We start from the raw sequence: 22,993 nt of genomic DNA on the forward strand, positions 1-22,993 counted from the left end.
AAGGTCAGAATCTGTTTATTTTGTGTCAGTCTGCCTCTGTCATTACCTCAGCTGCAGTTTGACAATTTAGTAGTTTTTCACAAGTACATTTTTTAAATGTATTGAATTATATTTTAGATTACTACACTGATAGTCCTGTGCAGAATTTTAATGATTCTCAAATGCTTGTAGTAACAATAATAATGTAATATAGTGTAGTTAGAAACTTTTAATGATTTTTGTTCCAGACAATAACAAACCAACCACGGCAAAGGTAATGACAGACATTTAAGCACTAGGAGGCGCTTTGTTTCACTTACTCATTTCTAATACAGTGTAATGTAGTTGTCATGCTCACAACTAGATATGTGAGCTTGCCTTGTTTAGATATAAAGGACTGTGCCTCTCATTGACTGAAATGTTCAACATGTTTAAACAGTCGTGATTTTCCTCAAGATATAATTCTTGAGCCAAAGTTTTAGACCAAGATGCCGATTTCTTTGAGGAGTTAGTATCTTTTACTTTTCCATCTTTTGACAGTTTTTAAACTTAAATACCCTTCATGCTTTTATTTTGATGATTTGAAAGTTGTTGTTCATGATCTTTCATCACAGAACTTAAACTTTAACCAGCAAATCAGAAATAGGAGACAGACACAAAGAATTTACAGGTCAGTGTTAGTTTAGTTTGAAAAGAAATAAATTAACACTGACACATGTCTGTCTTTTCTCTTTGATTTGCTGGTTGAAAACTCAGAAGTAAGAAACATCAGCAACTGTTTAAATGATCAAGCACAGAGGGTTTCTGGGTACTGAAGTTCAAAGTGTCAAAAGATGTAGAGTAAAATATACTAAATCCACAAACCAGTGTCTCAGGTGGTTCAAGAATTATATCTTTGCCAAGAAAAGTATGACTGGTTGAAGATTTACAGTCACCAATGAGAGCCACAGTCCTGTGTATCTAAACAGGCCAAGCTAACATAACTAGTTGGGAACATCTACATTACACTGTACTAGAAATGAGAGGATAAAAAGTGCCTCCTAGTGGAGGGGAGGGGAAGGAAAGGGAGAGTTTGGGATGGAAAATAGAGCGCGTCGCCCTAAAATTAACAACTTCACAACTCTGTTTATTTTCTTTCATCCACTTCAGGTCCAGAACTTCATCTTCTGCTGTCCTCTCCTCCTCCTCCTGCAGAGACAGAACACATGTTAATCACTGAACCTGATCAATAAATCGACTGCTCCAGTTCTAAACTGTCCTTATTTCCTTTTAGAACAGATTTGAATCATCATAATCAGTAATGTTTTAGTAGGAGTGCTACTACTATGTTCTATATTGAACAAAACTTTGTAATTAACTACTTCTCTAAACCTCTCTATATTTACAAATTACAGTTGTGACCATGTTTGTATCCCTATCTGAAGCTTAAAGCAGATCAGGAAACAAAACAGTTCTGAAACTTAATATAAACAAACTATTATAATATAAATAGAATTAGGAGAAACATAAAACCATATGACAGAAAAATAGTAGTTTAAGTTAAAATTCCATCATTGATATTAAATTATTAATAGTTATTTTCTATTCTAAACATACTATTTTATGTTATAGGACACAAATACGGTCACCATTGTGACTGATATTTTGTAGACATGTAAATAGTTTACAAAAGAAGTTTAAGACGTTTTGCTTAATTTAGAACAGTAGTGGCAGCACTCCTACTAAAACATTACTGATTGCAATAATTCAAATTTGTTCTAAAAAAGGAATAAGGACAGTTTATAAGTGCAAACAGAATAAATAAAAAAAATTTCCTACCTTCACTGGATCCAGTGGTTTCTGTGAATTCACCTGAATAGACAAAAACACAAAATGTTTATTTCAAATCCAGAATAGATTAAATTACTTAAAAATGATTACTTTCAACAAAACATAACTGGTCATTATCTTTCCAATACTTATTCTAGAAACGGTTGTTTTAGTCCTTACATTTTGGAGAAATCATATTATTTAAAGAAAAGGAGGAATTCAAACATCAACTGAAAACAATATTACAAATCTTTTTCTATCTTTTTAGCGCATTTTTGACTACTTACTAGAATGACATTTTACCAAATTTCTGATGGCATACTATACTATGACACTTTCACCACATTTTTGACAAATAATAAGATCTATTATTTAACATGAACATACATCCAATTTAATGTCTAAGTGCTAATGTCAGTAATCTCTGGTTTATAGCTGATGTAATGCTGTTTCTGTATTACCTGGAGGCCTCTCTGGTCTGGTCTGGTCTGGTCTCTAGTATCATGGATAAAGTGATGACACCTGGAAGAAATAAAAGAGAAATATACAGAGGAAATCAATCTTAAATTTCTAAATTGTCTTGAGTATTTACTGTGAAGAGCATAATAAACATGTTCATTGTAAATTTCTGAATGCAGGATTTTGACTTGTAACAGTATTCCTACTCTGTGGTACTGTTTATACTACGACATTTCTTCCACCACAGACAGTCACATAACTGACAAACATTACAGGCAGAAGAGTTTTTAAGAGTTACAGATTAAGGTTAATACTTTGAAAGTCATATATATTAATGAAAGTTAATTAAAGCCTTTACGACCTGCAGATGTTGCTGACTATCTAAATACTAACGTCAGTGCTCTCTGGTGGACAGCTGATGTGATGCTTTTACCTGAATTATCTGGAGGCCTCTCTGCTCTGGTCTGGTCTCTGGACTAATGCACAAAATAGCGACAACTGGGGGAAACAAAGAGAAATATACAGAGGAAAATTATCAACACACTATAACCTATTTCTCATTAACAATTTAACCCCAAAACATACATCAATATTCTACATTATAGCTGAACCAGAACATTTTCTTAAGATTAGAGGGATGTTTCAAAAAGAAGAAGCTGGGACCAACAAATTTTTAAAAATCAGTAATTGTCTCAGTGTCCTATCAACTATGCACTCATCATTGTGTACATTATTTTGAATTGCATTATGAACACTTTCAATTAGTAGATTTATAAAAGTAGGATTTTAATGGTATTGTTATTTATACTTTGGTTCAAAGTTTGAGTACATAGTGCATATATATATACACTTATAAGTGTGTGTGATGACAATAGCTTTAAATTCAACAAGGTTTAAGTAATAAGTGCAAACAGAATAAATAAAAAAAATTTCCTACCTTCACTGGATCCAGTGGTTTCTGTGAATTCACCTGAAAAGACAAAAACACAAAATGTTTATTTCAAATCCAGAATAGATTAAATTACTTAAAAATGATTACTTTCAACAAAACATAACTGGTCATTATCTTTCCAATACTTATTCTAGAAACGGTTGTTTTAGTCCTTACATTTTGGAGAAATCATATTATTTAAAGAAAAGGAGGAATTCAAACATCAACTGAAAACAATATTACAAATCTTTTTAGCACATTTTTGACTACTTACTACAATGACATTTTACCAAATTTCTGATGGCATACTATACTATGACACTTTCACCACATTTTTGACAAATAATAAGATCTATTATTTAACATGAACATACATCCAATTTAATGTCTAAGTGCTAATGTCAGTAATCTCTGGTGTATAGCTGATGTAATGCTGTTTCTGTATTACCTGGAGGCCTCTCTGGTCTGGTCTGGTCTGGTCTCTAGTATCATGGATAAAGTGATGACACCTGGAAGAAATAAAAGAGAAATATACAGAGGAAATCAATCTTAAATTTCTAAATTGTCTTGAGTATTTACTGTGAAGAGCATAATAAACATGTTCATTGTAAATTTCTGAATGCAGGATTTTGACTTGTAACAGTATTCCTACTCTGTGGTACTGTTTATACTACGACATTTCTTCCACCACAGACAGTCACATAACTGACAAACATTACAGGCAGAAGAGTTTTTAAGAGTTACAGATTAAGGTTAATACTTTGAAAGTCATATATATTAATGAAAGTTAATTAAAGCCTTTACGACCTGCAGATGTTGCTGACTATCTAAATACTAACGTCAGTGCTCTCTGGTGGACAGCTGATGTGATGCTTTTACCTGAATTATCTGGAGGCCTCTCTGCTCTGGTCTGGTCTCTGGACTAATGCACAAAATAGCGACAACTGGGGGAAACAAAGAGAAATATACAGAGGAAAATTATCAACACACTATAACCTATTTCTCATTAACAATTTAACCCCAAAACATACATCAATATTCTACATTATAGCTGAACCAGAACATTTTCTTAAGATTAGAGGGATGTTTCAAAAAGAAGAAGCTGGGACCAACAAATTTTTAAAAATCAGTAATTGTCTCAGTGTCCTATCAACTATGCACTCATCACTGTGTACATTATTTTGAATTGCATTATGAACACTTTCAATTAGTAGATTTATAAAAGTAGGATTTTAATGATATTGTTATTTATACTTTGGTTCAAAGTTTGGGAAATAGTGTATGCATATATATATACACTTATAAGTGTGTGTGATGACAATAGCTTTAAATTCAACAAGGTTTAAGTAATAAAAACATTTTGCCACCAACACTAGCAGCAAAGGAGAACATGTAACTGAAAACTTAACACCAAAAACCTTGACAATCATTCTTTTGACGTGAATAAATTATTTTATTACAAGAAGACTTTATTAACCTCAGAAAAAAAGTTTTTAGCTTTAATGTAATGATTTCTATCAGTACTCTCACCTCACACATTGTGGAAGGGCACCAAGTTAAAATCTAGTTTTCAGCCTTTATTTACTACAAATGCTCCTCAATCAGGCGACCCTTAATCGATAGGCGGTATAGATAATGGATGGATGGATGCCTGATCCATTCCACGCATGTGCAGTCATGTGCTTTAAATAGCCATAACAGCCTACATTTAAACGACAATAAAGCACAAATGTTATGATCTAATAAATGAAATTTATTACAAGTAGTCAGCATGACAGCACTCCTTGAAAGGTGTCTGCTTAGGCATGTCGGAGTCGTGCTAAATGTTAATGTGAGGGTCGAGCCAATTCACTTGAACAAACACCCTGTGAATGAAACAGAGGAAGTAAAACCAAATCTTTGCATAATATATGTTTTTATGTTTAAAGGGATAACTGTTATTTTTTAATCAGCGTGATTGTTTTAGGTGTAAATAACTGCTAGGGACAAAAGTCTTTGGAATCAGTGCAGTATAGATCAAGAACAGTGTACTGGGACACCACGAACAGCTGCTGCAGTGTAAACAGTGCATACGTCCACATCAAAGTACATCTGCTAAAGTAATTGGTTTAGTCACTGAGAAGCCCAGAATGTTATTAGAATTATAGACATTATGAATGGAATTCATACAAAGACAGGCATTTTTATTAACCAAAAACACCACTTTTTATCTCAACCAGACCTGCCAAGATCCCAGAAATGGACAAAAACTGACCACTGGACAGAACATTACAGACAAACACATAACGTCAATAAAGAGACAAAAACTGAGACGCAGAACGACGACACCGAGATAGTAAACTATAACAAGGAAACAAAAAATAACCAGGAACGTCAAAACTATAGAGACACAAAAACACAAAGACAAAACGTGATGAGAGGAGGTCCCAGAGTGGTCATCTGAGGACAAAATACATATTGTGGCCACGCTTTACGTCATTGAGCGCTCGCCATTTCGTAAGTATGATATAAAATGGAGTGATGCGGGAATGAGTCCTAAAACACGTAAATAAGTTAGTCTGATAGCACTTCCGGTTCACTCGTATAAAAGTCAAAGGATTTTTTGAACGGGTTTTATGTTTAAATGCCTAAAATAAGGTATGTGGTTAACACAAGCACATTCATGTCTTATTCTATTTCTCAAAAAGCAGGGCTGCATAAATGAGACTACAGAGACTGAGGACGTCATAACGCCGCGTACAAAAATCGATCTACTCACCAGTCCACCTTTACAGCATAGTTGTGTATACTCACATTCTTTCAAACTAACTTTAACTCTAAGAAATGCTTACAGGAGGTCTGAGTCAAATCAAATTACAAGTTAGAAGTGGTGTTGACGTCGACGTCACGCGACCGCGGTGTAGTTCGTTTACAGACTATCATTAGCTTTTTACTTCTGACGACTGTATCTTGGCTTCAGAAAACATCAAAGTGTGTGAAGATTATCTTGCTGAACAAAACATTTAAGTATCATAAATGTTTGTTGATCGACACTGTCTGCAATAATCCAGAAAACAACGGAAAAATCCCATTGCCTTGAAACTAGGGTGATGCTAACTTCCGGTTTGGCTTTTAAAAATATGTCATCACTGCACCACTCTATTTGTTGATTTCTGATTAATTCATTCCCACGAAATAAGTGTATATACATAGAGCCAGCTCAACAGACAACCACTCCCAAAGCATAAAGTGCATCACACATTCGTCAAATATCACTGGTTAGTTGTTATTAGCTAGCAAAGCAACAATGTTAATATAAATATCATTGTCATTAATCATGATAATGTACGTCTTCCTGTGAAGAGATAACCAGTCGACGACCTGGGCTACACAGCTTCGAGAGATTCAAAACTACCACAACGAGATGCTAAACCGCCACAAACAGCCTTAAAATTATCAGGGCAGTACACAGAGACGCAACATGTCCGCAAAGTACAGCAAAGAGTTGTAAACAGACTACTGGGAGTTGGGAACGCTTTAATCACAGAAACACAAACACACCTTTAACCGCCCGATGAAATCGACTAACGATGAAAATAAAGCAAAAACATGTAATTAAAAACAATGCTAATGCTAACACTATTGCTAAAGCTAACGCTCGCCGCTAACTAGTTAGCTCGCTAGCCTTACCTTCTTGCCACGGGTGAGTTCAGCGTCCAGCCTCACTCGGGTTCGACAAAAACAACTCCCAAGTTTGTTTTAACATCCAGACTTCTTCAGTAACGAAGTTTCTCATATGGCTGACAAACAACAGCGACAAAGCAAATATTGATTTTACTCTATATTTTCAGCTTTTCGAATGTGTTTTCCGGAGTCTCTGCTCTGCTACCCTCTGCTCTGAGTTCGTCGCAGCCAATGACGACACACGCTGACCAACGTCGCCAGGCAAAACGCTGATTGGTCGGTTGATTGTGCTCCGCCTACCCCCGGTTCGGATTGGCCGATTCAGCCGTGGTTGACTAAATGTGAAGAATGAAAAGTGCCAGTGTATACAGTTAAGGCAATCAATATACAAATAAATAAATAACAAATCAGTGCATCTGTGCAGCAAAGCACCTTACTCTAACTGTGTGTGACTATGTCAAACCACACAGTCAATAGCACCATCGTCCTATCTGTAAAATACTACAGCAACACCAGCAATAAGAATGGAGAAATAAAAGTGAGCCTCATCATAAACAAAGTAGAAGGAAAAGGTAACTACTCACCCTTTTATGGTAGTTTTCTAATCCCCTTTGTTCGACAACCCTGTGGCAAGCTGTAAAAACATTAAGAGTAAATGTATTATAAAACAGTTCTGATTTATTTTTTAGCAATATGTTCCCCCTGATTGGAGATAAAAACATGTAGTTGTTCAGAATTTTTACACAGCTTGAAATTACTTTTGATTACTTTGATAGACTACTACAAAAAAGGAAAGGAAAAAACCCTTACATATATATAAATAACATGCTTTGGAAACTTTGGTTTGCAATGAGTTGTTTACCATACATGCACCTTACATACATACTCCGCATAACTCCTTGTGACCTTGTGACCTATGTGAGAACACATGTTCATGTCTTAAGCTACAGTGCAGTATCAATTTTAGGAGGCTCCCTAATTAACATCATCTGGTCACTCTGTACATAAACAGAACTCTAAAAATGACAGGTTGTGGTTTTAGGGTAGTTACTGGGGCATTTCTGTGTGCTGGTTGCCTAGAAACCCCACAGTGACAACAGGGAATCCCAGTACCCAGCTGTCACAGTTGGTTACAGTTGTGAAAATCTGAAACAATGAAAGTGTTGTTGTTTCCCTTTTTTCTATTGCATTTATTTAATAGCATAAATAAAATAATATATTATTAGAGAACCACAGCAGTTAAAGATGTGCACTTTAAATTTTGAAGTCAAGTCCCCTTACTTTGCATTTGAAATTATATTTTAGAAAAAAATATAAATTATAACTCTTCTTCTTATAATTCGTCTTCTGCTGTCAAACAGAAAGGGAAATCGTAGTGTGAGAGGATGTGGGCCTACAATAACATCTGAAACACCAAGCAGGTGTCAGATGGTTGGCATACTTCGTTCCCCTTGAAAGAGGTGAAACCAAGATGCAGCAGCTCGGTTCATGAGGTTCCCACATACAGTATACATACCTCCCTCAGCTTTATTAATATTACTTTCTTCCTCTATTTTGATAATAAGTTTCTTGCAGTGAAACTCAGAAATTCAGAACAACTTTCATAGTAAATGAAAAGAAAATGAAACTGTTTTATTGCTAATTATATTGTCTGTTTGTCAACATTGAAAGAGAAAGATCTACCCACATCCAAACAAACAAACAAACAAACAAACAAAAAACCCTGCAGGTGCACATCAACATTACCCAACACAACTGTCACCCCTATTACATTAAAACTATTTGTTTAACACTTAGTTTCTTTTATTCAGATATCATATTCATCATTATGGACCAATTGATTGCAACTTCATCATTTTGGAGGCTGCAGTTTGTGTTTACCCGTTAAACTGCATAGCATTATACTGAGAGGTATTGGTTGGAACCACTGGCAAATGATCTGTCTATGACTAATGCTTCATTCAAAAAGCAAAATGTATAACTGAATATTTTTGTTTAGGTTCTTGTAATATATATACATGCTTGTAGGCTTATACATGAAAGCCTGTAGCGTTACATATACACAGAGTGTGCATGTATGAGCTTAAAGTGATTTTTGGATTAAGGCTGAGCTGAAAGGATTAGAATGTTCCACTAGCTAGACGAACACCTTAAATAGATCAACCTGATGCTGTCAGTGCTGCAGAGCTGAAGAAGAATCAGCAACTGACAACTGGGAACAAATATTTCAACCAGAGGACTGCTTCCACTCCAGACGTCTAGGTGAGCGCGTGCAAAATTATGTTGAAGGGTAACCAAAACAGACTAATAAGACTGTGAAAAAAAATACTCATTACAACTGAGTCCAGCATTCAGATTCTTAAGTAAAAGTCAAGTATTAAAGTAAAAGTACTCATTCTACAGTAAAATATTGTCTGTGACAAGGGGAGCTATAGTCGGATAGTTTTGAGGTCAAGTAGTCTCCTAAAGAATAACCAAATAAATCTGAGTGGGTCTGAGATGATTAATTGCAGAGAGAAAAAGTTCTTCTACAAATCTGTCGTTGTCTAATGTTTGCTTTTTTCTTTTCTTTTTCTCAAACAAAGGATCATTTTAACCCTTCAGGCCTTGAACAACAAATGAAAACATCTGAGAAGTTTAAGTGTCTTTAGTTGAACAAGCAATAAACAACTAGATACTGTGAGACTAAACTGATGTTAACCACTGGTTACATTTTCTTTTCTTTTTTCTTTTTTCATTTTATAAACTATATATTTTTTAATGCTAAATCAAAATCTGTAAAGTAACTAGTGGCAAGTATACTGTACAATATTTCCCTATGAAATGTATTTGAATAGAAGTGTAATTTGCAAGTATCCAAAAAAAAAAAAAAAAAAGTAGTAGTAAAAAAGTAAATCTACCTAGTTACTTTCCACCAGTGCACACCAGTGCTGGTTGGACATGTTTTCTGTAAAAAAATATTATTAATCTTTTTGAGAAAGTTCAGGTTTCCTCTAGCTATATGTTATGTCATTGCTATTGCAAGGCTGCCACATTGAATTATTATTGAATGTTTCAGTGGGTCTGTTCTATACTAATGGACCTGTCATGACCTTTCAAATAAGTGCAGTGTTTATCTTTCCACAGAAATGGCTGATGTTTTCAGAGGCCTCAACCTCCTTGAGACCCTCAAAGAATCCATGGAGAGCAATAAGTTATCAGATGTCAGGGATGCAGTGGAAGATCTCCTGATCAGTAGGATCAACTTAGCTGTGGTGGGAATCCGTGGGGATGAAAAAGACTCCTTCATTAACTCCCTCCGTGGCCTCGGACCTGGGGATGAGGGAGCAGCTCCATCTTCATCCTCTGCTTCAGTGGAGGTGGCAGGCTATCCTAACCCCAAACACCCTGACTTCCGCCTGTGGGATCTGCCGCCTGTGCCAGACACCTCCCCATTTGAACCTGAAGGATACATGAATAGATTTAAATTTCCCCGCTACAATGCTGTCTTTATGACATTCACTCATACACCCCATCCCAACAGTGTGGAGGTGTTCTTAGAAGCCCGTTCACTGCAGCAACAAACAGTGTACTTTATTCTCTTAGCTCCAGTGGGAGATAAAGAAAAGAGCCTGGAAGAGAAGAGGAAAGCCAGTCTGGAGATACTGTCATCACAGGGTGTGACACAGCCCAAAGTCTATCTGGTCAGGCCCTCCACCCTGGAGAAGTCTGACTTCCCCAGTCTGTTGGAGGACATGAGCAAAGACCTTCCAGAAATCCGAGCCCACGCCCTTCTCTTGGCACTACCGACTCTGAACTCAACCTTGGTCACCCAGAAAAAGGAGGCATTCAAAGCACTGGTATGGGCAGCTGCCTCCCTGTCTGGTGGGATGTCAGCTATTCCTGTTCCCCTGGTGGCATCTATGGTGGACTCAAGTGTAGCGGTGCGGATCCTGACAAAAGCACAATTATCTCTATGCCTGGACGAAGACTCAATTGAGCGACTGGCCCGACAGCGAGGCATGGAACCCGCAAAACTCAAAGGGCTGCGGACGTGTACACTGTCAGTGGAGGTCACCAGAGGGGATGTGAAGAGGCGATTGGCGGCAGCAGAAAAGGACTTGGCCACGGTTTCGTCAAAGCTGGTGGAGATGGCAATGCCGAGACATGCCCGTTCTGCCAGCCGCTCCTTCACTGCCATGTTGCAAGCTTTAAACAGCGCCATTGATGAAATGGCGACCGATGCTGAGAAGATAGTGGGTGCTGCTCATGGGAATGGGAAGTGAAAACAAATGCTTTTCTCTTTGTGTGATGTTTCCTGTTTATTTGTGGTTCTCCTTCACTTTTTTATTTTGGGATTCAAGAAGTGCACTATTTGTACAATACTTCATAATTTTTTAAGTTACTTTTCACACTGATGAGCACAAAGTTCTAAAGGAGACGCTCTAAATACAATTTTTTTATTGCAAGCATAAGTTCTGCAAATAGATGTCAATCACTGTAAGCTGCTCTGTGCCTGTTTAAAAAACTTCACCACATACCCCGAACAGTTACTTTCACTATTAACACAAGCAGTAAATAGAGGAAGTGAGAGGAAATGTAACTGCACTTGTGCTCTAGTAGGCGAGTTGAAGGGGGAAACAAACAAAAAAAAAAAACTCTTATCACCTACGTCAGTACAGCTTTGAAATATTCTGCTCTCTGGCTTGCATGATCGGGCATGCAAATTCTTAAAGATCTGAAGTCAACTGTGAAAACTTCCTTTTTTTAAAAACTTATTTTTACTCTAGGAGTGATTGATGGTGTGTGCTACAGACTGCTATACGTGGGTCATCTGAGGTAGGAACAAGCTTATTTTTGTATCTTTTAGTCTAAAACATCCTCTCCATTTGACTATGTAATTTAGCTGAAAAAGTAATCTCTGTTTGTTAAAGGTTCATCTCAGTCATCAAGGTGGCATGATGTCTGTATCTTGAGAAAGCTGAGTTTTTGATTTCTAAATATGTTTTTCAGTTTCTCTGGATTCCGTAAGCTTACATTGGTGTATATAATGTATATGAACCTGAAAACAGAATTAACCTTTGACAACATTAGGGTCACATTTTGGGGGGATAAATGACCAAATAAAGTAAATGCACTCTAAACAGATCATGTGTGGTCTTCTTTAAATGCAAGTCTGGTGAATCATATTTTAGGTATTAAAGGAAAAAAAAAGTGAACCCAAACAAATGCTTCTTTTGGGTACTGCCGTATCAATAAGTGAGGGTCTCACAATAAATACAAGCATAGTACAAGGATTTCAAAAAAACAAACAAAAAACCACACAGCCTAAATATTTCATCTTAAAATCTTCAATTTTTTCTAAACCAAAATGAAAAAACTCTGCCACTGTAGCTGAGTGAAATAAGATAACTTCTTTGTTTTCAAGGTTTCAGAATTTCTCTAACGACAAAAGCACACAACCATCTTGAAATGAGGAAGAAAGTGAAGACTATTCTAACAACTGTCAGAAAAAGAAAAAAAAGGAAAGAGGAATAGAAAAAAAATTATGCTGATTTATGTGAAAAAAAAAAAACTTTAAGCTTAAATATATCTGGCAACAAGGCTAGTTTACAGTAAAAAGACTTTCTTGTGTTGTAATGATATATATAGTTACAGACATTTTTGTTTTGTTTCAGTTCAGGCATTAGTCCTACATGAGAATGGATGCTCAGACAGTCCGGTGGTTGGTATTTCTGGCCCTCATAAAAAGTAGGAATTTTATTACTCTACTTTGACTACAACATTTGTTTGCTTGTTTGTTTTTACAATATTTACATTTAAGTAAGGGATATCGACTGATTTTTCCACTTATGTTTTCACTACCACAGATTTTTCTACATATACTCCAGACGCTCCCTTTGAACTAACACCCAGTGAGCTGGAAGTTAAAGAGGGGTCCTGCACTGAAATCAAATGTGCAGTCACTAGAAATGTTGCTGATGATGGTTCATACTGGTTTTGGATGAAGGATGCAAAATGGAATCAGACTGCAAAAGATTTTGCTGCCACTGTCATTTACAGCACAAATAACTCAATGCGTTCTGTCAGTCCAGACTTTGTAGGCAGAGTAACATACATCGGATCTTCATCTGCAGATTGGAATCGTGCGTCCTCATTAAAGCAAACAGTGCAGTGCAGTATATTAATCTGCAACCTGAAAAAAAATGACAGTGGAGAGTATTCTTTCAGGTTTGTTGGAAAAACAAAAGAAGTAGTGTGGGTAACCAAAAAAAATGTTACTCTCAAAGTTCAAGGTACGTATATGACAATCAGAATGTTAAAAGATATTCTCAAAGAATTCATGGCAATAAAATGATTTATGCAAGCACTGAAAGAGGAGCTGGCATGGAGGCTGAAAAAAACAGATTGGTTGCTTTAAGAATTATATGATGTCTAAAGGGAAATAAATTTAAGAATATATTGTTTCATATTTCAAAGAAAGAAATGTAGCAATGTAGCATTATGAGAATTAATCGTTCAGGCTCGTCAGGCTGCAGAATGCATTTCTGACCAATTCAGACTCCGTCCTGATGGTATTGTGTAATGGATAAGAATCTAAACATCTAAAGTGCCCTCAAACTTTTGCACAGTACTGTATGTCAGCAAAAAGAAGACCGCCATTTCACTACATAGCGTGTAGTGCGTTTAGGTGGGTTTCCTGTTCATAGCGAGATAAATAATCTCATAACGTTTCCCAAGACAGAGGTTTTAAGATTACTCAACATGATCTGGGCTAATTTAGATTCATTTCTTGGGGGTGAGGGTGGAAATATTTGAGATGTATGGCCGTCATTTCCTAATTTTGACACAAAAGGTTATGGCCTTTTTGCTTATAGAGGGATACCCACTCTGCATAGTTTACCAGCCAAGAGCAAATTAATGCTAATTTAAAAACATGTATTCACAGTAATACTGTATTACTGTATGTGCTAGCACAAGCTATTCTGTGAATTCCTAATGACATTTCTGCTGATGTTGTTTTTCTTTCATATTTTCAGATAATCCATGCCTGCTCACTTTTGAGAAACCCCCTGCTGTGACTGAGCTTAACACAATAACGCTCACATGCTCCACTTTAAGTTCATGTCCTTCAAACCCTCAAATTCAAGATTTGACACAAGTTCCCCCAACACAGCCCGAAACGCCTCAACAACAAAATGATAAGAAAAGCGTCACAACCAGCTTTACAGCCACATGGAACGATGACGGGAAGGTGTTTTCATGCCAAACAAGGGATAATACGGACCAATATTTTATTCGGAATATTAGTGTAACAGTTGAATGTAAGTTTACTGACATCATCTATGCTAAACAGCTAATCTGTCATCTAAATATAATCTAACACTGACACCTGCACCAAAAATGAGAACACAAGTTTAAAGCCCTCTCAAATTGATTGAAAAGTCTTTTTTAATACAAATACTGTAAACAAATATAAGTTAATGTTTTGTGATGCTGGGAAAGGATAACTGGTATTTTTGGGAGAAACAGTAACTTTACTGAGCAGAACACAGGATTGCTATTGCTATCTAGATTGGTTAGTTAGTTTGTGATATTGTGTGGTACTTTTACTTAAGGATCTGAACACTTCTTCCACCACTAAAAGGCACACAATAACACTTATATAATATAACCAATCAAGGCAGCAATATTCCAGCAACTCCTATGTTCTGCTCAGTAAAATAATTTATTTTGTCAAAGGCATAGGCAAAGTATAGCTGTGTTTGGTCAAAACAAAGACAATCTTACTCTGTGTTGTCAAACACAATACAGTAACAGTCTGAGCCTGTCAGTGGCCAAAACAAGCACTTTAGTGGATGCACTGTTCTTGCTCAATACTGCACAGATTCCAGATATTCTTTCCCTATCAGTCATTTCCCCTTACTGGTATTGAATTTGTTGCCACAGATTCTCCTAAAGACGTATTGGCTAAGAGCCCTGAAGTTGTCAAGGAAGGAGATTCAGTGTCTCTCACTTGCTCTGCCAAAGGAAATCCACACCCCAACATTTCCTGGTTTCAAGGAAAAGATACACAGTTCACTGGAGCAGAATGGAGCATCGCATCAATTAAGTATTCACAGAGTGGAGAGTATTATTGTCAAGCTCAGAACAAACATGGAATTAATAAATCAAATCCAGTCATCATTAATGTTACATGTGAGTACTTCCTGCATTTTTACTTGAATTAATATAATTTTCCTCACCGCAGACTTAATTTTCCCACTCACCAGTAATTACTATATTTTGTAAACCTTCAGTACTAGTTTGTAGTTCTGTATTCGTTAAAAAAAAAAAAAAAAAAAACTTTGTAAAATTCTGAATGAGAATGTTGCGTTTAGTATTTTATCTACAGTGCCATATTTTTAGTAACCTGAAAGAATGAATCTTGTCTTTCAGATGTGCCTCATCTTGAGATAAAGCTGATTCATCCCATGTCTCCAGTTAAAGAATGGGATAAAATGAATTTAACATGTAATGTGATGAGAAGTAACCCACAGCCGCACACCTACACTTGGTATAAAAATGAAAGAGTTGTTGATGGTCAGCAGCAGAAATATTATGCTGTTCAAGAAGTCAGACCTGAGCACAGTGGTGTCTACACATGTGCAGCCACTAACAGTGCGGGTATAGGAAAATCAGAGCCACTTCAAATCGAAGTTCAATGTGAGTTTCACACTTCCTTGAACTGTATGAAGATCAGAGACTTGATGGTACAGAAAAAAACAGTACAGATGCTGTACAGGTTATATTGCATTGAAAGCATAATAAAAGTTATCTTCTTTCCAGATAAACCGAGGAAGGCGAGGATTTCCACCAGTGGCTCACTTAGTGTAAAAGTTGATAAACCTCTCAAGTTATCCTGTGACACCTCTGCCAATCCTGCCCCGACGATTTATTCCTGGTACCGGTACCGTTACAACGAAAATAAGCAGATTGACTCTTTTCAGTGGAAGTCCAAGATGTCTCATGAAAACAGCCTAATTCTGGAGAGAGTACAAAGAGCAGATGAAGCATGTTACATGTGCAATGCCACCAACTCCATTGATGTAGGAGAAAATAGTGACTATGTGTGCATACAAGTACTGTGTAAGTAACTGTGTTCTGTTGAAAATCTTCTATTATGTTAAAGTTTCTATAAACTTTAACACAAAGTTGAATATCATAAAAATCTGCATTTACACCTGATTGGCTCATTAATCAAAAATAAATAAATAAATAACATTAGTTAAGAAGACTGATGTAACTGTGTTTGTATGGTAAATACGAAGCAGGAGCCAGAAGCCAGTTAGCTTAGCTTAGCAAAAGACTGGAAAGCTGGAAACCTCGCTCAGTGATATGATAAATAATTTCACCTATTAGGCAATTCTAAAGCTCACTTTAATACAGTTGATACAGTTGTAATTAACTGCAGTTAATACACTGTATCTTGTTTAAGCCATACAAAAACTGGGGTGTAAAAATAACAATTTGCACTTTTACAGCAAGCAGTTACCAGAAAACCAGGGATTGTCCCCAGCCAAGAAATAGTGCAGCACATAACCATTAAATGGCAGTTTTACACTTAGGCTGCTATACAGAATACACAAACCAGATATGTGTCGATTAGTGATCTTAAGAGATGGACCAGTTGATCGTGTTTCTGTGTGTCTGTCTGTTCTGTGTCCGTCTGTTCCCAGTCTGTGTGAAGATAAGCTAATCTTCTTCTGGTTGCTGCATCACTTTGAGGTACTTGTATTTTACTTAACAGACAGATGAGTGTGGTGTTAATCTTTTCATCTAACTCTCTGCCAGAAAACAATCAAGATTTCCTCAAATTTGAAACCCCTCTGTGTTTAAGCTTTCGTTAACTTCCTGTTCACAAATGGCTGTTGAAAATAATGAAACATGTTCAAAAATGAATTAATCCTCCTGAAAATCAAACACACAGCTGCTTCCTCTCTACAGATCCTCCCACCAAACCCACACTCTCTATGCCTGCTGAGGTCACAGAAGGTCAGACCATCACCATCACCTGCACTGTTGAAAGTTTCCCAACATCAGTTCTCACCCTGTTTAGGACTTCCACATCAAATTCTGAGCCTTTAGTATTAACTCCAAAGACTCTGCGCCACACCTTTAATGTTACTTCAGCCGACGCTGGCCTTTACAGCTGTGATGCAGAGAACAACCAAGGTTCACAGAAAAGCCAAGAAAGAATGCTGGTGGTGAAATGTGAGTGATTCAGCGGTGCACTGTCTCTATGCTACAGATCGTATCAAACCAAATGTTTCCATTAAATTATCGCTATTTTATCTTGGAAAAAAACTTGATTTGCAAATACATATCTTCCTCATTTATTGTTTCCATGTGAAATTAAATCATTTTGATAACATCCAGTTTTTTAGTTGACTATTAGATATGACTGAATCATAATCTACATAAAGTGGATGCCACAACTTATACACATGAGAAATTAGTGACAGAAAGTAACTAAGTGTATTTAATCAAGTGCTGTAGAGTACTTAAGTACCATTTTGAGGTGCTTGTTCTTTACTTGAGTATTTCCATATATATCATCATAAAAAATATGATGCATTGTTAAGTAACAATGATCCAGTAATATAATACTGCCTGCAGCTATTCTGATACCTGAAAATACTTTATTCTTGAAAACTAAAGTCCATTATCCTGAAATATACTATTGGACTGCTTAGCTAAGATAATGAATTCAGGACATTTACTTGTTACATGGACAAAGGCTTACCTTGAATTGCCCCCCACGGATTAAATAAAAATGTATCTTATGCAATTATTATGATCCAGGTATTAAATGTTTGGTATCATTATAGTGAAAACTATAGAGGCCACTGATAACTGACATAATCAGACAATGTTAAGTGTTTAATGTTCTTTTTTTTTAACTCTATTTTTTGGTAAATGAAGATATTCCCAAAGTGACAGTACAAGCTTCGCCTGATCTCGTTGTGACTGAAAATTCATCGCTGACACTGCAGTGCATTGCCCAGTCCCACCCATCAGTGACCTCTTCCACCTGGATGAAGATGACTGACGGGAAAGATGAAATCATCCGGAAAACCCAGGGACTGAGAGTCTTCACCATAAAGTCTGTCAGTCGCTCTGACGGCGGACAGTACCGCTGTGAAGCCAGTAATGACATCGGAACTGGACAATCAGAGCAAGCTGAGGTTAAAGTCAAATGTAAGTGAAATGATGCATACACCCTGGACAGATCATCAGGCTATTGCAGGACTAGATACTAATATACAGTCTTATGAAAACAAAAAAAAAAAATTACCAGTACATATAAAGCATACTGTCTGTTAAGTGTTAATACATTCAATATTTGATACAAACTGGAATATTTAAAATGTTGACTTTGTGTAGGTGACTGCTGTTAATAATATCTTGTGTGTATTTTTTCTTTTAAATGAAGTTATGCTTACGTTTCTCACTAAAATGCTCTGTGTGTCTCTACAAGGCCTCATTAACATGTTCATCATAAAATCATATACGAAATCAATTTTTGGAATAATATAAATCTGTTCAGATCCATGTTCTTCACGAATTTTCTTTTCACTGCCTTTCTCTGGTGTATCACGAGAACCAACCGTAAAGAACTGAAGTATCCTGCATTATAGCAGGAGTGTGCTTGAAATTACATGTTGTGTGCATTTAAAAACAACTCGATAGGGTACTCTGAAAGGTGATGTAGACAATAATTTTTGTTCAGATTTCTGCCTTTAAATCCTTCAAGATAAAAAAAAAAAACAATGACTGCAACACCTTTTATTACAGGGGTCTACTTTTTAAATTGCAGAGAAAAAAGAGAAAGATACACTTAAAACCAATCTGATGTGGAATTTTAGATTTTTTAAAATTTATATGGCAGTTTTCAGCTGTTCTTATGGCATGAGTGAAAAGTTGTGGGTTTGTTGCTTTTAGTGTCTTTAAAAAAAACTGAGATACTGAGAAAATAATTTTGTCCTGTTTCCTTTTCTCCTGACTTTCCCTCCCTAGATGCTCCAAAACACACAAACATCATGATAGCAGAAGAGAAGGAGGAGCGCAATGGTAGGAGGTCTGTGATGCTGCACTGCATCAGTCACAGCTATCCCGAAGTGAGAAATTATTCATGGTACCAGAGGATGAAGGACAAGCACGAGGATAAGCGTGTGTCTCTGTCTCAGAACTACACAGTGTACTCAGATCAACCGGGGGTCTATTACTGCATCGCAAATAATGAAATAGGTGAAAAGTCGTCTGACTCAGTCGATCTATTTAACCGTGAGTGAATTTCAAGGTCATATGTCTGTGTGTGTGTTTTGTGTATTGTTTACATACAGAGACATGTTGGCAGTTTTGTAATATCAGACTTACCGAAAAGCATTTTCCCCATGACAAAATCACAGCAATAAAACTCAGTGTCCATATACTGATGCTCTGTCTCTTTTATCACAGGAGACTTAATCAATGCCCTGAAGCTCTTCTTTCTCTGTCTTATTATCCTGCTCATTATTTTCGCAATTGTCTTAGCTTACAGGTAAAGTATAAATAAGAAATGCTTTTGATTAAGAAAAAAATCCAAAATGACATGTGTAACTGGCATGTGTAACCACTGTCATGTCCCTTTATGTTTTCAGATGCAGGAGGAAAAAATCAATTCATCAAGCAACTATGAACACACAACCCATGTTTGGTTTTGAGGTGATGACTCATTTGTGCAAACTTTTCCACTTCTTTACTGAAAACATCTAGACAAAAATGACATATCTTATTCTCTGTGTGCGTGTCTATATGTTTGTGTGTGTGAACCAATTCAGGGTTGGTGGAATGGCACCACGAGGCAGAATCTGATGAATGAGACCATCTTGGCTGAGCCCTCCAGGAGCAGAGACGACCTCTTGCCAGAACAGCCCTGCCATCCAAAGGCCCAACGACGCCAGTCTCATCCAGACAGCACGTAAGACTGCAGCCACACACACACACACATTGTCCCCACTCAGAGACAAGGGACACTCTGTAGGACAGAGTCAGTTGGGCTGCTGCACACACTGGAGTCAAAGCATCCATTTAAAATCCTTCAGACATGAATGGCACAGTAAGAGTCCGCCCTGTCTTTTATGATGGTCAGTCATGTTTTTATTCCTATAACCATTGTTGTTCCACAGACCTGCGTCCAACATCAGCACTGTTTACTACACTGTGGCTCTGCCTCCTGGACAGGTGAGTCATGCAAATCTGAACATAAGTTCCATAACACCTTTGTTAAGAAAATAAAAAACAAAAGCAATTGTATATGGAAAGCTTTCCCAAAAATCACTATTTAAGAAGTACAACTTTATTGGTATTTATTATTTTATCAAAGGGTCATTCAACCAATTTCACACAAGTTCAGTCATGGAAATTCTTCTGTGCTTCTGTAGGGAGCATTTTAAAGAAAGTCTGAGAAAATGTTCTCAGGGTTGTCTCAGCTTGGGCTTGGAAACTTCAGATTTATACAAAAAAAAATGCACTGGAAACATGAGTATGAAAGATGTGGGCGGAGAGGGCTGAATGAAAGATGCTGCTGAGTTGCAGGATTTTTAAACCTCTGTAAACTGTACAACTGTAAAACTGTAAAAGCTATTATTTTATATTAAGTGCACAAGATTTAAAACCAGACAATAACCTGAGCATATAAAATTTAAAAAATCATCACCACCAACATCATCTTTCAGGACCTCTGGAGCTTTTTACAGTTTCAAATCAACACATCCAAAATATATGTGATATGTAAAGCTCCTATGCAAACATCTGCAGCCTTCGTCTTCTAAAACTAGTACTTGTGTAGCTCTACTTTAGACAGGCAGATGTGTCTCTCAATGATCAAGCTGTTGCTTTGCCCTGTGTGTATACTGTGGATCTGTCCTCACTATTCATCCTGTCAATAGCTGTCTGTCAGTACACTAGTCATTCAGTATTATGGAGCCATGAATTAACAGAACTCCTACAGCGTCCATTTTAAAGCATGAATGAACCGATTGACTTGTTGCTGTGTATTCACCGATGTCTCCTGTCTGCATCTGCTCAGGCCCCCGCTGCGCAAAAACCGACAAGACCGCAAGGTGGTCACACACAGGAGGATTCTCTCAACTACGCCTCTCTGCACTTTTGGAATCAGCCAAAGTGAGAATTTAGGTTTCACATATAATACAAGAACAAGAGAGGTATAATTACACTGCATTTTATAATGATATTTGTTTTTCTAGGAACAAACATGTGAAAACAGAGGAGGACGCTGTGTACGCAAAGGTGTCAAAGCCACTTAAAACGGTCAGAAACCATGACCTTTCTTTTCATGTGTCAAGCTCAGTTTATAACATTATATCAGTCTATAAAACATTTTATTTAGTGTATAGGTTTTGTTAGCAGATGATCTTAAAGTGTGTTGTCTGCATTGTTTGTGGCTGTAATAAATTATTACAGTAGAACTCCTTTTTTTAATCAAATCTAGTATGTGTGTGTAATTAACTGCAATTAACATCCCTGTGTAGTACATCTGTGTGCCCATAATACTGTTACACAGAAGATGTTTCTTGTTTAGAAATTCATTTTGTGGAACAGAAAAAAATGATTAAATCAAGGAAAATGTTTTCAAGTCCTCACAAGAATCAAATGTGTATTTTGTATGAATTTTGCTGTGCATCACATGAAGATACTGTGACAGTAAGAATCTAATAACTATCTCTGTTATATCATCCTAGAATGAGCTGCAGGACTATGAAAATGTCAGGATAACACATGCAACCAAGCCTCCAAATCCATTAGACGATGATACAGACACAGACTCAGACACCAGTGAAGATGAGGTGGCACTCAACTATTCACAGGTGACCTTCACGGCAAAGCCAGGACATCAGAGAGAAGACACTGACTCCAGCACCTCTGATGACGATGAGATTCAGTACTCTGCCGTCAAAGTCTGACTTAGGATGTTCTTATCCTGCTTCATACATACAGCCACCTTGTGCCTGGCATATCCTCAATTATGTTAATAATTAATCATCAGGTTCAGTATTGTAGATAAGGGTTTTATTCTCGAACTCTGATTCCCACGCAGGGGTATGTGTGCTTAAGTTGCCGCGTTACCAACACACATGGTTTCTTTTCCTTTCATTTGTTCCCTATCAGGATGTATTAACAGTGCAAATTGGAATGATACTAATCATAAATTAACAATAACACAAGCTACTAACCAGCTGCAGTCTGCTGCAACACATCAACACTGCGTGCTGCAATTTAGAAAGTTAGTAAACTAGTTAGCAAGCAAGCAGAGGAACTGAAATAGTGGGCTACACATAATGGACAGATGGTTGAAATAAAACATTAGGAGTAATGGATATATACCTGAAATAAGGTAATGGATAAATGTTTGAAATAGTTAAAATGAATGGATATACAACTGAAATTGTTAGCTAAAAGTAATGATTAAACAGTTGAAATAGTTAAATGTAAAGGAGAAATGGTGTAAATGTCCAGCTTTTGCAACTTAAAATGGTAGTGTTATGAATGTAAAATTACTGTAACAATAGTGTAAATAACATCTCGTTTATAATCCATTCATAAGAGCTTAGTGTATTTGCAAAATGATAGATCAAATCTTGTTATAGGGCTGTGGGTTTTTTTCATTCCTCAAATATCACTTTTAGTGCATTTCTGCTTTCAAATGTTGCAAACCTAATCCAAAAACTGAAATGTAAATGTGAGTCAAACATACTGCTGTTCAAACTCTTACATTATAAAAGAACATGTGTTGGGAGAAATGTACTTTAAAGTTTATTGACAGTACTGTGAAGTTTGTGAACACGCACCAGCACAAAATAATATGTCTGTAATGAATCTTTTTTCTGAAGTATATGTGTAGAAACAATGTACTATATGCAAAATGCTGAGTTTCATAACCTGCTTTGACTTCAGCTCCTGTATGCCTGCCGAAGTAAGTGCAGGAAATTTAACTTTTTTGTTTATATAAATGAGCACAGATATATTTTTGTACTTTAACAAAAAACAAGTATTATCAGTTATCAATAAAAAAAGTGTGACAAATATCACAGTATGTCTACGTTCTTTTTTCACTCTGCACAAAGATTT

General features: G+C 36.6%; 2 protein-coding genes and 1 long non-coding RNA gene across 6 annotated transcripts; 2 read left to right on the forward strand and 1 right to left on the reverse strand.

The window, feature by feature from the left end:
• On the reverse strand, positions 1 to 9,944 carry LOC127143304 (uncharacterized). Of its 3 annotated transcripts, XR_007814595.1 has the most exons (10): positions 7,426 to 9,944; positions 7,047 to 7,176; positions 6,848 to 6,957; positions 4,058 to 4,122; positions 3,627 to 3,687; positions 3,185 to 3,217; positions 2,681 to 2,745; positions 2,250 to 2,310; positions 1,798 to 1,830; positions 1 to 1,167 (listed from the first exon to the last, which is right to left on the reverse strand). It is a non-coding gene; the product is annotated as an uncharacterized LOC127143304 (long non-coding RNA). The 3 variants fall into 3 exon arrangements; XR_007814593.1 differs by having other exon boundaries at positions 6,848 to 7,176; XR_007814594.1 differs by lacking the exons at positions 6,848 to 6,957; positions 7,047 to 7,176.
• Positions 9,945 to 9,969: 25 nt separating this feature from the next.
• On the forward strand, positions 9,970 to 11,106 carry irgq2 (immunity-related GTPase family, q2). The gene has a single exon (XM_018699836.2). It carries the CDS (start codon positions 9,970 to 9,972, stop codon positions 11,104 to 11,106), a length of 1,137 nt encoding a protein of 378 aa, XP_018555352.1.
• A 330-nt stretch (positions 11,107 to 11,436) lies between these two features.
• Positions 11,437 to 22,953, forward strand: si:dkey-24p1.1 (uncharacterized protein LOC556718 homolog). 2 transcript variants are annotated; one of them, XM_018699813.2, is made up of 17 exons: positions 11,439 to 11,659; positions 12,499 to 12,571; positions 12,691 to 13,116; positions 13,861 to 14,145; positions 14,771 to 15,019; positions 15,260 to 15,526; positions 15,650 to 15,949; positions 16,808 to 17,074; positions 17,786 to 18,061; positions 18,881 to 19,147; positions 19,322 to 19,403; positions 19,504 to 19,567; positions 19,684 to 19,823; positions 20,032 to 20,086; positions 20,934 to 21,028; positions 21,112 to 21,175; positions 21,607 to 22,953. In XM_018699813.2, the coding sequence occupies exons 2-17, from the start codon at positions 12,517 to 12,519 to the stop codon at positions 21,826 to 21,828; spliced, it is 3,114 nt and encodes a 1,037-aa protein (XP_018555329.1). In that variant the 5' UTR covers positions 11,439 to 11,659; positions 12,499 to 12,516; the 3' UTR covers positions 21,829 to 22,953. The 2 variants fall into 2 exon arrangements, with proteins under 2 accessions (XP_018555332.1, XP_018555329.1); XM_018699816.2 differs by lacking the exon at positions 15,260 to 15,526 and having other exon boundaries at positions 11,437 to 11,659.
• Positions 22,954 to 22,993: the final 40 nt, after the last annotated feature.

Source organism: Lates calcarifer, linkage group LG15 (genome assembly GCF_001640805.2).
Source record: "Lates calcarifer isolate ASB-BC8 linkage group LG15, TLL_Latcal_v3, whole genome shotgun sequence".
Lineage (NCBI taxonomy): Eukaryota > Metazoa > Chordata > Actinopteri > Centropomidae > Lates > Lates calcarifer.